The sequence below is a fragment of the Scatophagus argus genome, chromosome 20, assembly GCF_020382885.2.
Source record: "Scatophagus argus isolate fScaArg1 chromosome 20, fScaArg1.pri, whole genome shotgun sequence".
NCBI lineage: Eukaryota > Metazoa > Chordata > Actinopteri > Scatophagidae > Scatophagus > Scatophagus argus.
The window spans coordinates 19,890,367-19,913,421 of NC_058512.1; the positions used below are offsets into that span (position 1 = coordinate 19,890,367).

The 23,055-nt window shown below is 38.8% G+C and overlaps 1 protein-coding gene and 1 non-coding gene across 3 annotated transcripts in view; one reads left to right on the forward strand and one right to left on the reverse strand.

Annotated features, from left to right (window-relative positions):
- Window positions 1-5,696: 5,696 nt before the first annotated feature.
- The window catches only part of slc38a9 (solute carrier family 38 member 9), a 36,099-nt gene continuing 18,740 nt past the window's right edge, over window positions 5,697-23,055 (reverse strand). The window contains exons 4-16 of one of the 2 annotated variants that reach the window (XR_006841853.1): window positions 21,988-22,106; window positions 21,825-21,888; window positions 21,559-21,652; window positions 15,946-16,116; window positions 15,084-15,143; window positions 14,550-14,759; window positions 13,718-13,825; window positions 12,874-12,980; window positions 12,639-12,752; window positions 11,865-12,013; window positions 9,728-9,817; window positions 8,865-8,984; window positions 7,288-7,421 (exon numbers count right to left, since the gene is read on the reverse strand). Coding sequence is in view for 1 of the 2 variants with exons in the window: in XM_046375151.1 (XP_046231107.1) it covers window positions 7,256-7,421; window positions 9,728-9,817; window positions 11,865-12,013; window positions 12,639-12,752; window positions 12,874-12,980; window positions 13,718-13,825; window positions 14,550-14,759; window positions 15,084-15,143; window positions 15,946-16,116; window positions 21,559-21,652; window positions 21,825-21,888; window positions 21,988-22,106 (1,452 nt within the window). In the remaining variant the exon portion in view is untranslated. Of the gene's footprint in view, window positions 7,422-8,864; window positions 8,985-9,727; window positions 9,818-11,864; window positions 12,014-12,638; window positions 12,753-12,873; window positions 12,981-13,717; window positions 13,826-14,549; window positions 14,760-15,083; window positions 15,144-15,945; window positions 16,117-21,558; window positions 21,653-21,824; window positions 21,889-21,987; window positions 22,107-23,055 lie in introns of both variants that reach the window. The other variant, XM_046375151.1, reaches the window with a different exon arrangement.
- trnal-uaa lies at window positions 7,787-7,869 on the forward strand. The gene has a single exon. It is a non-coding gene; the product is annotated as a tRNA-Leu (tRNA).

The window sequence follows — 23,055 nt, forward strand, 5'->3', positions numbered from 1 at the left end:
AAAACCAAAAGACAAAGCATAACTTAAACACAAGGCGTGACACATATTAATATAGCTACTGGGCTGGCCTTTTGATCCTTTGCCAAACTGCTTAAGTTTTGAGCTTTGTTCACTGTATAAAATACGGTAAAGATTATTATTATTATTAATAATAATAATAATAATAATAATAATAATGTATTTAGCCTACCTGATAGCCTGCATGCTGTTATTGAATGTCTGGGTGGCTCCTGTGATGTGGACGGCATCAATGTTTCTCTTCTGCAGCTGGTTACATAGCATGACTACATGCGGCATGATCTTGTGAAACAATGCTAGAAAAAACAAAAAGCTTCATCTTCCAGCATTCTCACGGCTTCTCTCTTCGTAGGGCCATCAAATGCTTCTCTGTTCCAGATGGTCTGAAAACACATCACAATCATCCTTGTGCTCGTACACTGTGTTAACAGCACGACTGTTGAAGTTCCAACGTGTTGACGATGCACTTGGAAGTCGATGCGCCACCACCTCAAAAAGCACTGTGGTTCTCTTGCTCGATTTTGTGAAAAAAGAAGCAAATTCCCCCATGTCTGAAAAAAAGTGACTGATCTGAGGGATATGAGCGGTTGCTCGTTGTATTAATTGATAATTGGCAGACCTTTTGGGGAAGACCTGGTCTCATTAGGAGAGATGGCATTCATCCCACTTTGGATGGAGCAGCTCTCATATCTAGAAATCTGACTCAGTTTCTTATTAAACCAAAACCATGACAACCCACAGTTGAGACCAGGAAGCAGAGTTGCAGTCCTACACGCCTCTCTGGCGCATCCATTACAGTTACCCACCCAATATCCCATAGAGACTGTCTGTCCCTCGACCACTTAAATGAATTAAATAAATGTTAAATGTTAGATCTCTCTATTCTAAAGCTGTACTAGTAAATGAGTTAATATTGGACTATAATATAGATATTTTGTTTAACTGAAACCTGGCTTCGGCCAGAAGAATATGTCAGCTTAAATGAATCTGCTCCCCCCAGTCATAATAATACTCACATTCCTCGAGACACCGGCTGAGGAGGTGGAGTTGCAGCCAAACCTATCATTCAGTCCAAAGCCCAAAGTCAACTACCATTCATTCTAAAGCCTTATTCTTACTCTCTCACACCCTACCTGAAAACAGTACAACCAATTTTTATTGTCGTAGTGTACCGCTCTCCCGGCTCCCATACTCTGAATTTCTGAGGTCCTATCGAGTCTTGTCCTTAAGACTAATAAAGTAATTATTATGGGCAATTTCAACATCCACGTGGATGATAGTAATGATAGCCTTTGCGCAGCATTTATCTCTATTACATTCAATCGGCTTCTGTCAGTGTGTATATAAACCCACTCACTGCTTCAATCACACTCTTGACCTTGTTCTGACATATGGCATTGAAGTAGAACATTTAATAGTCTTTGAACAAAATCCTCTTCTGTCTGACCATTGTTTAACAACTTCTGAATTTGTACTATTTGACTTCATACCACCAAGTAAAAACTCCTACTCTAGATACCTATCTGATAGTGCTGTGGCTAAATTTAAAGAAGCAGTTCTATTGTCATTTACTTCAGTATCATATCCCGATATGATACTATGATACTATCGCAACAATCCCTCTCAAACTGACCATTTTGTGGACAGTGCTGCAAGCTCATTATGGACGACAATAGACTCTGTTGCCCCGCTAAAAAAAGAAAAGCATTAAGCAAAAGAGACTTGCACCCTGGTATAATACAGAAATTTGCAATTTAAAACAAAATGCACAGCAACTTGAGAGGAAATGGCGTTCCTCCAAACTTATTGAATCTTGCTCAATCTGGCAAGACAATCTTAGATTATATAGGAAAGCCCTTCGGACTGCCAGAGCAGCCTATTACTCGAAATCAATTGAGGATAACAAGCATAATCTCAGGTTTCTCTTCAGCACTGTAGCCAGGTTGACAGAGAGCCATAGTGCTACTTTTATAAGCAATGGAAGGGCTTTTTTTTAAAAAAAAAGAAAAAAAATACAGCACAGAGGAAAGTTTAGGCTGAGAAAATAGCTTTTAGAGAACAGTTTAGAATTCTACTCCAAATGTTGCACTTTAAGTTATGTGACATGACTTTATATATGAGATGTGGTTCTTAAAAGAAACATTTTAAAATGTTTCTGGTTCTGGGTCTGGGCTGTCTTAGGTATGCTGTTTTATACTTTAACAAAACAAACTTGAATTCTGTCAAGAACACTTGAGTCAAAAACCTCTGTTGCTTGCATGATGTCACAATTATATTGCACAATGTCTACTGTTGACATCTGCCTGTCATTCTTCTGTGCACCGACTATCGGCGGGGTGGTTCTCCCTACGGTACGGGTGGTTCTCCCTATTTAAGCTGGCAGGTGGCTGCGCTCCTGTCTCTCTTCTTCCTCCTTGTGCGGCAGTAGCCTGCACGGGACACGAAGTCGTTCCGGACGAGGAGCCCGTTCGTCCGAGGGACTGTTAAAAGACTCTGAATTGAACGTAGCAGCAGCCACGTTTAGTCAGATTGCGTTGGTGGGGGTTTGTGTTTTATCTTGTTGTTTTGTTCCTCTGGATTATTTGTTATTTTGATGTAAATTTAGGTTTACTTTTTGTTGTAATCTCCATTGGGGTTAGATTATGTGTGTGTGTGTGTATTTACATTTCTTTGCATTGTTTCTGGGTTGAATTTAGTAAAGTAGGTATAGTTATTGTGTTTTTCTTTCCTTTTTATTTTTTTCCTTTGTTTGTTTATTGGAGTGTGTGAGTGTCTGTGTATTTTAGGTTGCCATGTTGTTGGGTCCCTGTGATTAATTTCTCGTTGCTTTTGCTGTACAGGAGCTGTGGCCTGGTGGTGGCGGTGGTCCCCATTTCCTGGTGCTGGGTTTTGTCTTCACATCCTTATTTTATTGGATTGTAGTGTCACGGTGTGTAGGTTGCTCCCTTTTCTTTTTCCTTCCCACCCTCAGTACACCACAGCCCTGTTGGCTTTTGGTTTTGATTTTACAGGGCCCCAACATACCTTGTTTGTGAAAGGCAACAAAATGTTAGTATTCACAATCAAATTTAATTGTTGTGCTTGTTTTTCTTGGATTTAATAAAAAATGTTCCTTGTACCCATCCCTTTCCCTGTGTGTGACCTGTACCTGTGTGCCTGTGTGTATTTCCTGGGGTTGAGACACCTCTCCTCCAGGTGGCGTTGTCAGCAACTGTCGTCTATCTTTTACTTCCCTCCTGAACTCTGCCACATTGGCACACTTATTTTTGGGCAGTTTCTCCTACTCTTCAATGCAGAACTTCTCAAGCTCCATCAGGTCGGATGGGGAGTGTTGGTGCATAGCCATTTCAGATCTCTCCAGAGATGCTCAATAGGGTTCAAGTCTGGGCTCTGGCTGGGCCACTCAAGTACATTCACAGTGTTGTCCTGAAGCCACTCCTTTGTGATGTTGGCTGTATGCTTAGGGTCCTTGTCCTGTTGGAAGATAAACCTTCGCCCCAGTCTGAGGTCCAGTGCTCTCTGGAGCAGGTTGTCAGCAAGGCTGTCTCTGTACATTGCTGCAGTCATCTTTCCCTCGACCCTCACGAGTCTCCCAGTTCCTGCTGCTGCAAAACATCCCCACAGCATGATGCTACTACCATAATGCTTCACACGAGGAATGGTATTGGCCGGCTGATGAGCAGTACCTGGTTTCCTGCAGACATGACGCCTGTTATTCATGCCAAACAGTTCAATCTTTATTTCATCAGACCAGAGAATTTTGTTTCTCGTGGTCTGAGAGTCCTTTTGGCAAACTCCAGGTGGGCTTTCATATGCATTTTACTGAGGAGTGGCATCCGTCTGGCCACTCTGCCATACAGGCCTGATTGGTGGAGTACTGTAGAAATGATTGTCCTTCTTGAAGGTTCTCCAATCTCCACAGAGCAACGCTGGAGATCTGTCAGAGTGACCATTGAGTTCTTGGTCACCTCCCTGACTAAGGCCCTTCTACCCTGATCACTCAGTTTAGTTGGGCGGCTAGCTCTAGGAAGAGTCCTGGTGGTTCCAAACTTCTTCCACTTATGGATTATGGAGGCCACTGTGCTCTTTGGGACCTTTAATGTGGCAGAAATCTTTCTGTACCCTTCCCCAGAGCTGTGCCTCAACACAGTCCTGTCCCAGAGGTCTACAGACAATTCCTTTGACTTCATGGCTTGGTTTGTGCTCTGACATGCACTGTCAATTGTGAGGGCTTATATAGACAGGTGTGCCCAATCAACTGAATTTACCACAGGTGGACTCAACTCAAGTTGCAAATACTCTGAGGGATGATCAATGGAAACAGAATACACCTGAGCTCAGTTTTGAGTGTCATGGCAGAGGGTGTGAATACTTCTGTACATGTTACATTTTTTGTTTTTCTTTTTTAATAGATTTGCTAAAAAATTCAAGCAAACCTGTTTCACTTTGTCATTATGAGGTATTTTGTGTAGAATTTTGAGGGAAAATTTTAATTTAATCCATTTTGGAATGAGACTGTAACATAACAAAATGTGGAAAAAAGCAAAGCGGTGTGAATACTTTGCAGATGCACTGTATTTCCACAGAATCCTATAAGCCACTAGGAAAAGATTCCTACTTGATGTCCTGACAGTGCTGTAGCTAAATTTAAGCAAGGAATTCCAACAATATTTAGGTCAATGCCATGTCTCAATATAACAGAGCACTCTTATGTTTAGTCCCTCTCAAACTCATAATTTTATTGATAGTGCTACCGTAGTACTAGAACTCTGCAATCCCAGGATTCAGGGTTACTTGTGGTTCCTCGAGTGTCCAAAAGTAAAATGGGAGTCAGAGATTTCAGTGATCAAGCTTCTCTCCTGCGAAAACATTCATCTTGTTTCACTCCAGGAGGCTGACACCCTCTCTATGTTTAAGAGTAGACTTAAAACTCTTTGGTAGAGCTTATAGTTAGGGAGTCTCGTCTCTTAGGTCCTATGGATCGTGCATAGACCTCCTGCTGTGGTCCTGCTTGATGCCGACTGCTATCATTATCATTATTATTACTACTACAGTTATTATACTATAATTATTATTATCAGCCGTAGTTGTTATTTTTGTTTTATTGCTGTTGCTATGCATTTGTGTCTTCCTTTCTCCCTGTCTCGCTCTTTCTGAGATATGCTGTCTCTGTATTTTAAAGAAGAAAAAAGAAATATTTGATTTGCGGATAGCTAAACCGACCATTATTCTTCTAATTAAATTCTTTCCCTAATTACTGTAAGAATTTAATTTTGCCTCTGTTAATTCTGTTCTTGTAATGTAATGCCCCTGTTTTCCCAATGCTGAAACCTGTTATTCAGGGTCTTTGGTTTTAAATTGAATTCAGAAGTCATTCAGCCAAGAACTTTAATTATTTCAGTTTGTATTTTAATTGTATTTCCTGACCATGGCAAACCAGATTTCCAAAGGAACTTAGTAAGTGGGTTGAGCAGTTTCTCATCTTCCCCCCTAAAGGTTCACTATGCAGAAGTTGTTGTTTGTAGTTAAATAAATGCATTCAAAGGTGCAGTAAGTGAGAAAGATCATTGATTATTGAGTCTCATTCCCAGGTCATCAAGACTCAACAATCAACTGTGCTGATTGTCATATTTAATAGTCTCATTCCCTAAAGCTAAAAAAAAACTGGGACTGAAAACTGTAACTTAATTTTTATTTTAAAATGAAAATAATATTTACATTGTCCAAAAATAAGTTTCACATGGGACATGAGCCTCTCTATGTTTAGGAGAAGGCTTAAAACGTTCCTTTTTGATAAAGCTTGTATGGCTTAGGCTAGCCCTTAATAATGCTGTTATACAGTAAGCGGCTGGGGGATTTCCCTTGATATATTGAGCTTCTCTCACATCCTCTCTCTCTCCATCTGTAAATGTTCATGTCCCAGTCACACTATATTATTATTAATTTTAGTACTATAGGAGTTACAATAGATACCATTACTATACCATTACCACTCCCCCCAAGCAAACACACACACACACACACTCACTTTCCCTCTTTCAACCCAAACTCAATGGAGAATGTTGGGTCAGTATATTAAACACCAGACCTGCTCTACTGTCAAAAGACAACTTTTGTGGTGATATGGTGCTATATAAATAAACAGAACTGTCGAATGGAATAAAAATTACTCCTAGTCTCTTTAGTGACTTAATCACTGTTTTTTCAGAACTCAGCTTTAAATTGGTGGGTACAATGTTATTAATGATAGACAAAAAGATTCAAATAAATATAAATGAAACAAATTTTTTAACACAATTAGTAAAAACAAACAGGAGCCTACAGTTCTTACAGATTAAAGATGGTTTATTTTCACACACATTTTCACTTTGTCTATCCTATCATTAGTAAAATCCAACATATTATAATATAGCATAGTATCTACAAAATAAGAATTCAACAAGAACAAGAAATTTGAACCTGCAATAACTTCAATTTTACAATAATATTTTTTTTGTACTCTTGGGGGCGGCAAAAACCAAGTTGTATACATTAACATGTATGGGACAGCACAATGTCGTGAGGCTTAGCACTGTCGTCTCACAGCAAGAGGGTTCTGAGTTTGAGTCCGGCTCTGGTTCTGGGTCTGGGTCTGGGCTGTTCTATGCAGCTTTACACATCTAGCAGTGAAGGAGCAACATTGTAATTCTCCTCGAGTGCTGTTTGTGTCTGTCTGATGAATAAAATATTCAGCTCTATTTTTGGTCTCCACCAACTCCCGAGGGAAATATCAGAGACTTTAGCCATTATGGTCCCTAACTGTTTGTCAGTCTGATGTGTAGTGGAGTTTTAGAGCCTTCTCTATGAAAACAGCTGCTTGCTGCGGCAGAGTGATCAAAGTGAACCAAAACAGTTGTGGGTCCAACAGCAAAGAGATGAAATTCACCATAAAACTTCAAATAGCCAAGTGCATCTGAATATTCTGTAGATTATTCTCTGTAGGTTCATCATAGCCACACCCCTCACATTAAATACAGTGATTTGATTCAATATTAGGATAAAAAAAAAAAAAAGTCAACTACAGCTCCTTCAAAGTTCACAAGAATTGTAAAATTCATGTTTGATTGAAATAATGTTTGAATCTACAAGAAAATGTAATTATTTGAAATGATCTGCAAGGAAAATTTTATCAGAAATTTTTAGATTAAAAGATGTGATGAAGATGGTTCTGGATGGTGAAAAGTAGATTACTGTTTCTCTACATGAAAAACTGAGCCAGCAGGTTGGCTATGCCCAGCAGGATCAGGAAACTGTGGAACAGAGCTGACGGCCAGTGGAGTGCCCCCTGCCTTCTCAGAGAGATCATGTGGACTAAGGCCGGAAAAACAAACACTAAAGCCAAGCCACATGTTGCGCCAGAAAACCTGCAAGGGGAAACAGAGTTAACAGATGACGATGCAAAGGAGATGAAAAGGATAGGACAAGGTTCACCACTTTGTAAAAACACATGATTGTATAAACAGGGACATTACTATATGGGCTCAGGAAGACTTTGTAAAAACATCAGTAAACACAGTTTGTTTTTATTCATGTTTTACACACAGTTGGGATCTAGAGCTGTTAATAAAACAGTGCCAAAACCCCACTAATCTCACCTAAGTGTGAAGTTTGGTTTAAATTCAGAAACCCTGGCCTCTCATTAGACGAGGCTCACTGGAATCCCCAGGATCCCAAGTCCTCTCCAGTGACGTCATGTAGGTTATAGAAGCAATTAAAGAGTTAAAGAGCCACCAGGATGGCCGAGTGGTTAAGGCGTTGGACTTAAGATCCAATGGGTGAAAGCCCTCGTGGGTTCAAACCCCACTCCTGGTAGTCAGTAATGAGGGGTATGTAGGGAAGAATTTTTAGGGGCAGTCGTGGATCAGCGGTTAGGGTGTCGGACCCGTAACCGGTGGATCGCTGGTTCGATTCCCCGTACCGGTGTCCATGGCTGAGGTGCCCTTGAGCAAGGTACCTAACCCCCACTGCTCCCCGGGCGCTGCACGCGGTCGCCCACTGCCCCGGGTTTGCTGTGTGTGTGTGCACGTCACTTGGGTGGGTTAAATGCAGAGAACAAATTTCGTTGGAGTGAGTTCCCTCCAATGACAAGATATGTCACTTTCATCTTTTCATCTTTCATATGTGCTACGCTCCTCTGTGCTTTTTTCCCCTCAAGCTGTCATTACTATGAGGGCTACTCCAGGTTTTCCTTGGTGACTTGGTACCTAAACGGCAGCAGCCAAACTCAAGTTTGATTTATTCTTCACTTTAAGACCTAGACTGTACGTATTTATCCCGCAGATCGAGCAATAAGACTGTTTAACCCGGATCTGAAGGACACAGCTGTACCAAATCAGCTAATCTCACCCATCGCTCGTGGAAGGACAAAAGGATTTAATTGAGGAGAGAATGGATTACACTTAAATTAAGTTGATTTCTCTGCTTTTCCCGCTGCCATTTGAGGAAATCAGTTCACTGTAATGGCCAGAGGTGCGACTAATAGCCCCATCAGCTTCTAGCCAAGGACTGTGCTGAAGCTACAGGAGTGGACTTCTACACACACTCCGATCGCCTCAGAGCAACAAAGAGTAAGAGGTTTATGTCTGGGCAGAGATGTAGATATAATGTATTAAAATCATTGTTTGCTGTTGTAGGACCAATGTGTACTTCATTTGTTGAACGCTGTATGGTGTATTGTTTGCTCATTTGCTTAATTGCACTCAGCTCCACACAGTGAGTGCTTCTGCTGAACCTACCGCTGCTAAGCCAATAAACTGAGATTTCACCAGTTAGAAGACCAGTGTCAGGCCAGACAAACATCAGCTCACCTGGTAACACAGCTTATTATGCTTTGGTGGTAATTAGGATCTCCCCTGCTCTATGTGCTTCCTCTTCTGTCTTTTCTTTTAGTAAGCCATCTACACACACCTTTATACATCCACCGCCACCTGAGCGTAGAGATAGCATGGTAGCATAACCTAGGTTTGCTCTGATGTCATATGGTGTATATATATATATATGCCATATGGAACACATTAGACAACTTTGTTCCCCTTTGGTTCCTCACACTCTCCACTCAAACCATGCAGTTAAACCTGCTATCTTTATCTCAGCAAGGCGATGTCACTCACATGATCGACATGCTCACACACACACACAAACACACACACGTTGCCTTAGCTGTGGTCTAGAACAGATCTAGATTAATCTGAAGTAATGCTGATGGTGAATTAATATTGCTCTTGTTAATAAATTCTGGTATACTTTAACTGGTTGTTGTTTGTGATTTTTCGTGAAACTGGATTCTGACAGCCACTGCATGGGCTGCATGGGCATCCCTTCACTTTTCATTTGACTAGAGTTGAGCTCATCTCATTTTCTACTGCTTAACCAGGTCTGGTACATGGGGTAGCAGTCTCGGCAGGGAAGTTATGACTGCCCTCTGTCCCAGACTAGTGTTAATACTTCTCAAGTACTGATATTTCTAAGTGAACACCCAATTGAGATTGCACTTCCTGGTCCCTGGTAACAGGGTGGTGCCCTGCAATTAACAGTATTTGGTAATAATTTTATGAATATTAATCATCTTTGATAATTAGAAATAATCTGCAAATAATCAAATCTGCTCCTACTTGTGCACAACAACACCGTCAAATCTTTTTTGAAAACAGAATTGTAACTTTAAACATACCGTATGATGGATCCAATGTTGGGATAAAACTTAGCCATCAGGACACCAGCTCCAACAATTAAGATGTTCAGTGCCAGAACATGGAAGAAACTATGGAGATACAAGGTTAAAAGTTACTACACAGGAGACTGAAACAATGGTTAAAATTCATCTGTATTCATTTTGAAATTCTCATTCTGAATTTCAAACAATGTAGGTTTATAAAAGCCAAATTTCACAAATTTGAAGAGTTTTACTGATGTTACCTCTGCTTGGTTAAATAAATCTTACTTTCACTATTTATATATTTGATTTTTTACATTGTAGTACACATTTTAAAACTGGGCTTGTTACAACAAATGAATGAATTTTCTCACCAAATATTAACTAGGCAATTTCTGAGGAATTGCAGGTGTGAACACTGATTTGCTGATGCCAAACTACAGTACTGGCTGAACAACACCAATAATGAATGATGTCGATCTTTGGATTTTTTTGTTAAAAAGCTTGCACCAAAGTGAATTGCTGGTTTGTAAGACTGAATAAGATGTATAAATGTTGATTTTATATTTATAATTAATATAATTTTTGAGGGATACACCTAAAAATGTCAACTCTGCAGTGAGTTAAAAAACTGTCACTGCCTGCTTTTGGCCCAAAAATTCAGCTTATGTGATGGAAAAATAATGCCATGAACAAGTAGATACATCAGTCAGCCATAATATCATGAAGAGTATGTTGAAGAGTAATATTGAGTATGTTCCCCTTTTGCTGCCAAAACAACCTTGAACTGTTGAGGCACGGAGTCCACTAAACCTTTGAAGGCATGCTGTGGTATCTGGCACCTAGCCGTCTATGTCAGATCCTTTAGTTCTGTAAGTTGCAAGGTGGGGTCTCCATATATCAGACTTGTTTCTCCAACACATCCAACAGACGTTTGACTGGACTGAGATCTGGAAAATCTGGAGGCCAAGTCAAAACTTTGAACTTGTTGTTGTGTTCCATTCTCAAACCATTTTTGCAGTGTGGCAGGGCACACTGTCTTGCTGAAAGAGGCCACTGCAATCAGGGAAAACCGTTTCCATGAAAGGGTGTACTTGGTCAGTGTTTTGGTAGGTGAACATCCCACAAGAGCTGCAATTTATCTTGTGATTTCATCTCACCATCACATTTTGGCCCTAGTCAAAGTCCCTCAAACCCTTACAGTTGCCCATTTTTTCTGCATCCAAGTTCAACAATAAATATTCACTTTCTGCCTAATACATCCCACCCACCGCCAGTTGCCATTGTAATGAGATAATCAATTATATTCACTTCATCGGTCAGTTTTCATAATGTTATGGCTGATCGATGTGTTTGTGAATGCCGACTTAGCATTCACTTTCCATTATACAGTATAATGATCACTTTCCAAATATCAGAAAAGTAAATATCACATGAACATTGGAAGAACATTTGATAACATTACTAGTTAGTACATTGTCAGACATCTCCAAATATCAGAATATACAAATTGGTCAAATTTTTTTGACTGTAAACTTAAAAAAAAACATGTCTCTCTAGATGCTTAATGCACCACTATGTATAACAGCTAGTCTCTAATAGCAGTTTTCTTTTCTTCCTTTTTAGTTTTCTTTGCTTAAAATAGCCAACACTTAGAAAAGAGTCTAAAGGGCTGCTAGAATGGCAGAGCTTAACTACATGAATGTGTTAAGGCTGTTTTTAGAAGTCACATCATGAGGTTAATGGAGATGAGTGTAAAGAGAGTCTATTCAATTCAATTTCACTTTATTTAAATAGTGCCAAATCACAACAACAGTTGCCTCATGACACTTTCCAATTAGAGAAGGTCTAGATCAAACTCTTTAATCTGATTTGTAGAGAGACTCAACAAAACCCCTATGAACACGCACTTGGTGGGTGAGAAAAAACTTCCTTTGAAAGGCAGAAACCTCAGAGCAGACCCCGGCTCAATGTGGGCTGCCATTCTGACAGTAGTAGTTGTAATAATAAAAATGCAGAAATATAACAGGTGGTAATAACAGTTGTTGGTGTCAAGGAGGACCACAGCAGGAGGTACTGACACGATCCATCCTGTGCAGGTCTGCTTTCACAGACATAATACAAAAACTTGAATGATAATATTCTTCAGTGTTACCTGGGGTAATGACTGCCAAATATCTGGCCCATTATTTGGACCCGCACCAAGTATCCCAAAAGGGGATAGACCGTGATCATCTGGAACAACAGGAAGGTCCGCGCCACAAACACCATCACATCGCTACTGAGGAAGTTATCCAAAAAGTTCTGCAAAACAAAAGAAAGCAGTGGAGGGTTTGTTTCATGAAACAGCAGAAAAGCCTCACATGCTGTAGAAAATATGACTGCAAAGTCCTATCTGTGATAGCTTTTGTTTTTTCCAGTCCTGATTCTTGTGATAAGTCAAGTCAAGTCAAGTCAAGTCAACTTTATTTGTATAGCCCATTTTTACAAGCAGTTTGTCTCAAAGGGCTTAACATAACATCAGCAACATCCTCTGCCCTTCGACCCTCACATCGACTAAGGAAAAACTCCCAGAAAAACCTTTAACAGGAAAAAATGGAAGAAACCTCAGGGTGAGCAACAGAGGATAGTTGATGATAAACCCCTAAACCTTTATTTCTTCATTTTTTTCTGCACTATCTCCTTTTCATTAATGAGTATCAACATAACAGACAATTCTAAAGATGGCACTATTTGAACTATGCAGAAGTAATAATTTGGAAAATTCATTGAAGATTAATCACAAATGTTGTGGCTTTGCAGCTTTCACTTTAATATGAACACAAGAAATAATGTGCAGTGCAGTTTAGAACATGTCAAGATCAATCATGTGGAATTTAAATATTCCAAAACTCTTAGAATTTCTGAAAACAAAGTATGAAAATCTCACTGGTTCAATACAGTCTTTGGAGAGCGGTGGTGAGGGAAAGGCTGCAAAGATCAATACTCCCACATAAAGATAGGTCAGCCCTACAAGAAGATAAGCCACAGACAGGTCTCGCACCTGCAAACAGCAAAACACATTCACCTTATACTCAGCATCACTTTCATTTCTGAGGCTACAGCATCACACACATGTTTGCAAAGAGTGAAGCTTTCCAGAAGCATGGCTAAATAAGCCTCACATTGTTCTCTTGGTGCTTGTTGCTCTTCATTAATGTGATGATGCAGTTGTGAATGAAGAAGGCCAGAGTGAGGACACCAGTCAGCTGAGGGAAGAGTAATCTGAACTCTAGAAAAATAAAAAACAAAGAAAAAAAACTGAAGAAAACAGAAATTATCTGAAACCAATTGAACTAGTGCTCCCCTAGTGGTTGCAGTGTTCATTACTTCTCAGTGTCAAAAAGGTTTTCCCTTTGGGAGCATGAATAATAGTATTCTGGATTTCATATTATGTGATATGTTGCACAGAAAAGTTAAGTTATTTTGGCCCTTGGATGGCACTAGAGGAAAGCTCATGGAGCATCACTGGGCAGATTAAATTTTGTTGTTTATCAATCTGCTGTTTTACTGTGACAGTTACTACATAAAACAGACGAGAGAGAGAAATTAATGGTGACGTTAGGGAAAATGTATGAAAGATTTAATGGAACCATTAAACAGATAATATCAAATTGCATGGTGAGTTGCTCAGTTGAGTTGGACATGAGCAAAAGGAGTGATCAATATCAGTATGCCTATGCCATACCACACCAATCACACCATAGTAATAAACTCTGATCAGCCAAACACAAAAATTACACACAAATTATACTATCACCTTAACTTAACATCTATATTATGATATATATTATTATGAAACTCCCCAAAAATCTTTGAGAAATTGATAATAGTTAATGGATCCTTTACTGCCTAAACCTGTTCTGCAAACCAACAACATTTTCTAAAATGCCTTCATACACTCGAGAATGGGATTCGGGGAGCATCATCGAACTTGCTACTAAAACATGGATGAACAAGGATGTTTACCTGGAACATAGAACTGGGCTGCATCAAACCAGTGGAAGTCTAGGTGGAAGCCAAGGTGGACAGCTTTAACAGTGACCAGTGCAATCAGGTAGACCACAGATAAAGTGCCTAAGAAAAATGGAAGGATACAACAATACATGGATGAACCACAAGCACAACCCACAACCAAGTGCCTGTTCCAGAAAGCAGGTTTAAAACACTGAACGCTGAGTTGCCCAACCCTGACATGGGAAACTCAGAACAGCTGATGAGAGATAACTTAACACCCATCATCCTCAATAAATGAGAAATAATAACATGACATCACAGAAAAAGCAGAAAAAAATAACCTGGGCTGTAATGTTTTGTCATTTTTGTGCATTGTCATTTGTAATGATAAAATTAAACACTTTTCTTACCCTGAGTGAAAAACCAAAAATTTTGATATTGTTTTCCTGATGTTACCACCATGACTTAGTGATCTTTTGATTCTGGAACTGAGCTTAAGGTTAACAAACTCTGAGTTTCACTAAACCAGCTGTCTGGAACAAATCCCAGTACATAAAATCCTAATAAGCAGTCAAATGTTTGAATCATAAATAAAACACATACACAAATCCAACTACCTGACTGCCAAAAATCAACAAATGTAGCTTTAATCTTTAGCTAAGATTCAAAGACAATCAATATTCAAGATCCAAAGAAGCCCACTGAGTTTCAACATCAACAGTGACTTGGAATTTGGAATGGAATGGATTTGAAATGAAGGGAAATTTTGGTAGCACATTCCAAAAAGGCAAAATCTCACGACTTATGACTCAGTCTTCATATCATTGCTCTGGTTCTATATTACCCAAGAAGGTGAACCTTGCGAAGAAGGAGGCTGAGCGAAAGCAGAGCAGCGGCAGCAGCAGGATGATCAGGTAGAGGGGGATGGTGTTGGTTTTGCTCCACCATTGTCCAAAAGAGCCAGTATCTGAAGTATCATTTCCATTTTTGCCAAGATAAAGTGTGCTGATGGTGTAGTTCCATCTAGGGTCGGTCTTTGGGTACGGACAGATGACTGGAGAAAAATGGGGAAAGAATTATCATCTTTTTAATATCTGCACCCACTAATTATCAGAGCCAATCCACTTCTTTCTCTTTTTTCATTCTCCCTGGTCCACGGTAGCAGGAAGATCTACATTAAATAAGTAAACTAATTGTTGCAAACAGTTGAATAGCAGCAAAACAAGTAACTCTTCATTAAAGAATGATGAATTCTGTCTTTTTTTTCCTCACTCTCACACACAAACAAATGGCATGTGTGTTTGAGTGACAGACAGAGTGAAAGAAAGAAGGCAAGAGAAGGGAGAGGGTGGATGACTGTATAGTGCAGGTGACCTACCTTTATCAGAGGCATTGGTTCCATACTCTGAATCTGACATGTTGACATTGTGAGCATAGTCTGTAAACAAGAGATGAAACCTCAGATCAAAGCAAAAGCTCTTCTTGAACAATTTAGAGATGCAGTCACAAATAATTTACCATCTCTCTGTATTAATTAATCATCAGCAGGGGTTTCTCCACAGAGACAGACACCAATCCACACTGCCTACCACCATCTTTTTCTGTGTTTGGTATATATTCTACAGAGTGAACATCAGAGCAGCATTTGAATGTTTAAAAGAATTTTGGTTTTAGTATGTCCGATCACATGAACTACCTAATACTAACACAATCTATCAAATGTTAGCTCAGTGCAGAATTACATTCTCTAAGGTTTTGCTACGGCTAGTGTCTTCCCTTTCTTTGTTTACATAGGAATAAATTACAAGGATTAAACTAATTAAACTCTGAATATGAGGCAATTTTAGTTGTAATACTAGCTGATGGCCCCACTTCAGCTGAGTCAGTCATTTAGACTTACTGACTATATACCAAACATTACTATCATATTAAATCATTTGATATCTGATATTTGCTTAAGATAAAAGTGTTAAGCAGGACACACATTTGGCAATATAACTATGGCTAAATGTTACTAACAAGTAAAATTTTGCTCACTAAACCTTTTAAATCACAGTGTGCTACATAACATGAGGTTGATTGACTGCAGTACAGTGTGTGTGGCAAGGCAGACTGTGGAATTAGGTTGTGTCTTACCTTTAAAGTGCTGAGATGTCTCTGGTTAAATAATCAACCTAACAAAACTGCATACTTATAGGGCAAGTCTTTTTTTTGATACTGACAAGAGCATTGTCACTTACTGTAGATGAATTGTCCTGTGTTATAAAGGAAATTGGACATAAGGACCCAATAAACCACCATGGCTCCAATAAGTGACACCATCGAAAAGACTAAGCTGGACCACTGGCCAAACTTGCCAAAGTAGTACCGGCAAACATCAGGGAATTCCCAGTCAGATGTGTCAACATAGGCTGGACAGAACAAAGAGAATGAATAAAGCAGTGAATATCTTGCTCTTTGGTACAAAATCAAACATGCAATCAGCAAGCAAAAATTAGTTATACCCTTTAACAAATGTAGCAGTTTGAATCAGTTCACTTTGAGATTCAGGACCAACTTTTGATTATTTCAGCAACCACGGTGTGGTGTTTTGCTCCTCATGAATCATTCTAATCTTTTCTTATTTGCACCTCAAGATGCTGTCTTTATCACAGCAACTGTGTCCTCAAGGATGGGTGTAGTGTTTAGAGCATTCTACTATACCATTGTGACAAAAAACAGAAAAAGCAAAAACTAATTTAATTAACTACAGCCATTACAGAACTTTATTATATCATTCAATTACTGTGAAGCATTTCTGCTGAGCAGCACTGACATTCCTCATGACTGAAATGTGAATTTTAAAATGAGAAAAAAAACACTTTCACATACTCATTTAAACAACAGGCACTCAAATTCAGCAAATGTCTTTTTTTTAATGTAAATATAATTGATTGGAAAAGTTGTAAAGTCACAAGTGAGTCTCAAATCTTTGCACTCAAGTTGTGAGTCAAGACAGGTAAGTCACAAGTCAAGTCCCAAGTCCTACATTTCGCTTCCCAAGCAAGTCCTGGTGCTTCAAGAAATGCCATTTTAACAGTGCTGCAACTTTCTATTCTTTGCGTAATTTCTCAAACAAACTTGGAAGTTGTTTCATCTATTTAATTTTTTAACTGAGGTGTATATAACAAAAATCATTGGGTGTTTTTGTATGTGTATAGGAGAGTGAATGATTGGAGGAGTAAGAGCTCTTAACATTAACACATGATCTTTGATCACCATGGAAGTATTTAGGTCATGGTTCTTTGGCCATGTCAACAAACTGGACAGAATGCTGGGGCCCAAGAGCATGGACTTTACTTCCAGATTCTTTGTAGTTCAGCTTCTGGATGGGGACAAAAAAGTGAGGGTGTCGCACTGCATGCTGTGTGAATTAACTAGTTAGCTATTGTCGGCTAACATAATTCCATCATTAATGTCAGGTTGATTAACATTAAACTAAAGTATGAATGCTTTGCTTGGAGTCAGGTAGTTTTAGAGTTAAAATACATGGTAAAATGGGGAAACCCCCCTTTTTTTTAGCTTATTATTATCCTATTGTGCTAGCAGATCTTTCTCTGTCAGTATACTATTTACATACAATATATCAGCTAAAACAATTTTCAATATAGGTTTATTACTGTCATTGCAGTGAGTCTCCACAGAAATGGTTGAATAACAATACCCTCTCTCCATGATACACATACTTACAAAATTGAGTAAAATGCCTGTAAATGAGTATGGGTACATTTCAAAGATGTTTGTACTGAAACTTTAATTGTGTTCAGAATTTAATTAAACATTGATTATGAAACAAAGATGTTTCATAATTATTTTAGACTGTTCATTTTTCCTGTAATGGAGATCAATTTTTGTATTTTTAAAACCCTGGCTACAGCCCTGCTTGGAGTAAATACAGTAATCGCAGGTCAATTCACAAAAGTAACCAGACTACACAACGGACAAGAGGAATGAAGAGAAAAAAAAGACATATATACATAGCGTACCATAATAACAAACAGACAGTCAGAAATATAAGAAGATATTGGTATGTTGTGATGTGTGTGATGTTTATTGCTATGTAAGTATGCATGACTCTGTGCAGTCCATTTGGGGGAGCAGGGGGAGAAGAAATACAGAATGAGGAATGAATAAATAAATAAATGAATAAATAAGTAAATAAAACTACTAATAACAACAATAACAGTAATAATGACAATTTATTATTATTAATATTATTATGTAAAAGGATAGCAGAGGAACTGTTCTCTCCCAGCTCCGGACTTCTGGAAGAGTGTCTCAAATGACACCAACTGATTAACTTCAAATAAATGGTGGTGATGCATGAGTCCTTTATTTTTCCATGATGGAAAGTAACTGAGGTTGTGTTTGAAGTCTGGACTGTGCCAAATAAGGGTGTGTTCACATGGTGCTAGTAAAGAACTGATGATTTTCTTAACTTTCCATCAGGCTGTCAGAGTTGAAAGAATTGTATTATTCGTACAGGAGCTCATTTTCTTGATGATTTGTGGTAGGAAAAGTCTGCGAGTAATGTATGTTTACACTGGTTTTGTTCCAGGTCTATCCATAACTCCATTTGATGAGGTATTGCGGTTTGTTTGCCAGGTTATAACCTGGTTTGTTTGCCAGATTTCTTGTTTTTCCAATAGAAAATACTATTGCACATACCTGTATGTCCATTGACTGTACTTCTGCTGCTCTGACTGTGTGTGTGTGTGTGTGTGTGTGTGTGTGTGTGTGTGTGTGTGTGTGTGTGTATTTATTGTACATTTCTGTATCAGTATGTTGTCTTCTTACTGCACACTGTGTGTTTGTGTGTGTGTGTGTATGTGTGTGGGTGTGTGTGCGTGTGTGTGTGTGTGTAATTATTGTGAATGTCTTACCTATATGTTTAGTTTTTAACTGCACACTGGAGACTGGTCAAATGCAATTTCAATTTTCTGTGCTAACCCCTGTTACACAGATTTTTGACAATAAAGTACACTTTGACTTTGACTTTTGACTTGATAATACTAAATGTTCTTTCTGGATCAGTAGTGGAGGAGTTTTGAATAAATGGGGTATTTTTATAAATTAGTATAGAGACTCCTCCTGTTTGCTGTTATATGCTGTTGAGAAAATATTAGATTTCTGAAATGTGAGATTTTGTGTTTCTGAGCATGTTAAGTGTGTTTCCTGTAGGAAGCATATATCTTATATTACCATATATTCAAATGTGATTTCACGAACTGTGTCAGGTGGCAGTTTAAGTTTTTTGGTTTTTTTTAAGAAGTCTTTAATCAGTGTCTCTGGGTTGTTGGGAGAATTCCAGAGAAAATTAGGTTATCATGTGTTCTTCCGTTTGTAAATTAAGTATAGCTTCTTTCATGGTTTTGTTTTCTTTTATGTCTGAGTCCATTTCTTCGTTGAGCACTTTCACTGTGGTTTGGAGGGAGCTGTGAGCAAGTTCTAACTTTTCTCTGTATTGGTGGGTGAATTCCAAGCTTGATTGGAGCTCCAGAATTGGAGTTTACCAAAATTTACCTCAGCAAGCCAAAATCCTTCTGGGAGAATGTGCTGCAGATGAGATAAAATTAGAGCTTTTTGGTAACCCATCCTTCTACTGTTTTCAGAAAACGAAGTAAGGCCAGAGAAAAGAACATGGTCCCTACAGTCAAACATGGTGGAGGTTCACTGATGATTTGGGGTTGCTTTATCAAGAACTGAATGTCTTGACTGTGAGCAGGGCTGGAAATCTGAAAACCACTAAATTCTGCAGCGCAGTATAGGGCTTAGAGCCACAACACTGGATCTCTGTCAGAGGTCATGGGTCTTACAGCATGACAATGACCTAAAGCATACTTTACAAAGCACACAGAAATGGTTTAAGAGCGCTGGAGAGTTCTGAAGTGGCCAGCAATAAGTCCAGATCTGAATTCCATAGAACACCTGTGAAGAAATCTCAAAACAGCAGTTGGGAGAATTAATCCTTCCAATCTGAGAGACATGGAGCAGTTGGCAAAAGAAGATTCATCCAAAATTCCATTAGAGAGATGTAAGAAACTCACTGATTGCTACAGGAAGCGATTGATTTCAGTAATTTTTTTCCAAAAGGGTGTGCTACCAAATATTAAGTTGAAGTTGCAAACTAAAGGGTGAGTTCTGTGTGAAATGTGTCAGCTTTGGATTTTTTTCTCCACTTTTTTGCGTTGTTCTGATGCAAAGAAAGAAATGAACATGAGAACACCCTGCTCAGAAAGGGCAACAGAGCCATAATAAAGATAGAACAAAAAACAAAGAAAATGTCCAAGCACAGACCAAAACACCTGGAAGAATTCCAAGGACACATGCTAGGTGGGGTGTGTGTGGTACCATTATGACACCACCTGATGGCAGTATCAGATTATCAGATGTCAGGATCTGTGAGCACAGCATGAGCAATATGATTTCTTCAGACAAATTTAATTCTTTCACTAAGTTAATACAAAGCAACCATTACTAGATTTTCACCAGATGAGAGATAGCTGTTACTGTCATAGTCATCATTGCAATGAGTAGCTAACACGACAGTTGTGTAAGAGAAGCTACAGCAAAGCCTCATAGAAGAGCTTTGTCGAAGGTCCTGTGGCCATCAGAATCCCTTCCATCCTTTCCTCTTCGTTGAAGAAATGCACAGTGCAAATATATTATTCTGATAATATATGGCATAATTTCACTACTTCCCAGAAGTTTCTCTTGTTTCAAGAAATTTCTAGAAATGAGTATAAGCAGTCATTAGGTCTAAAGGAAGATGCTTTATTTTGTCATGCTTAGTGTTTTTGTTATGCTTTGTCTTTTGATTTGAGTCCACGTGCCATGTTTCATGTTTGTCTTGTCATGTTTTATGTTCAAGGGTTATGTCCTGTTTTATTTTGAAAGCGCCTCTTCCCCTGTGTGCCCTGTTTTCATATAGCTTTGGTTTTGGTTTTCTTGATTGCTTTCTCCCTCCTAATGTGTGTCACCTGTGTCTCGTTGTCTATTTAGTCCTTGTCTTCCCAGCCACCTTTGTCAGAGCGTTACTTTTGAATGTCTTCATGTTATGCCAGGATCTGTTTTGTCTAGTCACCATGCCATGTTAAGCCAGGAAGTTATGCCACAGTTTGTTTGTTTTTTTCATAGATCCCACGCTACCGAAGGTGTGTGTGTGTGTGTGTTTTTTGAGTTTTGCTTTAATTAATTAAAGATTTTGTTCGGACCTCTGCCTCGCATCACTGCTCTTTTGACTCTGCATCGGGGTTCAGCCTTTTCTGTGTCAGTGACGCCGACTCTACTTGACATATTTGGCATAGTAATGAAAACTGGAGCAAAGGAACCAACTTCAGATCTAAACCTTTGCCAGGGGCAATGATTGGAAAATTAACCCAATATAAATGTTGTGATGGTAGTGAGTAAGTCAGGATTATTTTTTTTAAGTAACTATTTGAGTAATTTATTGTAATAGTGTTAGAGCCATGCTATAAGAGCAGCACAACTCCTTTAAGGATTAGGGCAGTGTCTAATGTGCAGTTTGTGGTTGAGTAGTCTGAAGAATACTGAACTGCACTGAAGGCAACACAGCTTAAAAAAGTAAGCAGGAAGTTGTCAGTTTAGCAGTAAATGTACAGTGCAGTTACAGTTTACAAGTAAACAAAGGCTGAAAGTTTTCATGTCAATTGCTGGTAAGATGAAAGGGGGGTTGGTCCTGAAGCAAGAATTGACTGCCTGGGATTTTAAAGTTAACATTATGAACACACAATGACTTTGTACCCATCATTAGCAGACTAATGTATTCCAAACTTAAGTGTTGTTGGACTTACGTATTGCCTTTGGCGATTTCAGGACAATGTAACAACAGTAGAGCATAAGCAGGCCTGTGAAGATGAGGATGAGGATCCCCAGAGTGAAACCAGCCTAAAGGGACAAATACAACACAGACTATTCATTTTTCAGTTTTCATCCTGTCCTTGAATATACATGCATACTGCAAACTTTGCATTTTAAGAATAACTGAGGTCAGTACAAAAGTAGTCATTTTAGATGTGGCTTTGTAGAATCACACTTGATGTGGAATAAAGCAAGTCACCTGCTTTATGCCCCAAGGTATGCTGAGTATAGATGTGCCCATCATTGTGTTCCATATAGCAAATCTATAAGGAGAGAAAAGCAAAGTAATAATCAAGGCAGTCAAACAATGAAGAGAACATTTAGTACAGGTTCATTTGCTGACTGATAATGACAGGGCTTACATGGTGATGATACTGGGGTTTTTAGAAGAATGGTCAGGGCCTGTCACTTTAAAAGCTGTACCAAGAGGGCTGTAGATGTAGATCTCCTCTGGGTGGGGGATCACATGGTTTGGAGGACTCTGAGGAGGGGGGAGACACACAAGATACTCAAAATTACCTCACAAGTCTTTATGAAAAATGGCATTATGTTGATATAATAGTTTTAGAATATTCAATATGCAACAAAAACAATCATCCTGAAAAGCACCATATTCATATTTAATAACTTCGGAAAGACGAAAGAAGCTTTATTTGTCACATGCATGGTTGATTACAGCAGCAGTAAAATGTGACTGCAACACTCCTGACTGTACAAGTGACAGTAAAGTAGTATATGAAAAATAGTAAGTAAGAAAAGGTAGCATAAGACAATAATTGTAATAAGAAAAATAATATATAAAAACTGTACAAAAGTATGTAAGCTATACAACTGGTTTGCAGATAAATTATGTGCAGAGATAGAACAGGCTGCAAAAATTGAATGGGAAATGCAAATGTTATGTAAATGTTCTTCAATCTTAACATTAACGATCAACTTTTCAGTACAATGATGAAGTGTTCATGGCCCATAGGGCTTGTGGGAAGAAGCTTCTTCTCAGGCTCAGGCATTCACTAAGCAGGGCCGCTGCCTGTCCTGGTAGCTGCTGTTACCATATCAGGCTGTGATGTTCCCAGAGGCAATAAGACCGCATGGTAGCTGTTGTAGAAGGTCTTCAGTAGCAGTAGGAGATTGTTGTCCCTGCACCATGAAGATAGTACTGCCACTTCATCCAGGTAGACTGACTTATCATTGTTGTAGATCAGGTGAAGGTCAAGGAGTTATTTTTTATTGCCATTACAGCCACGTATATTTAGTACATAAAGAATGAAACAACGTTCCTCCAGGACTTTCCTTGTGGTGCCACATAAAAGGAGTACACATATTGAGTATAAAAATAGAAAAAATAAAAATTAAAAAGCAAAGAAAAGCAAAAATACACCCATTTTAAATGTGAGACAGTCCAAATACGAATACAATGGTGCAATAAC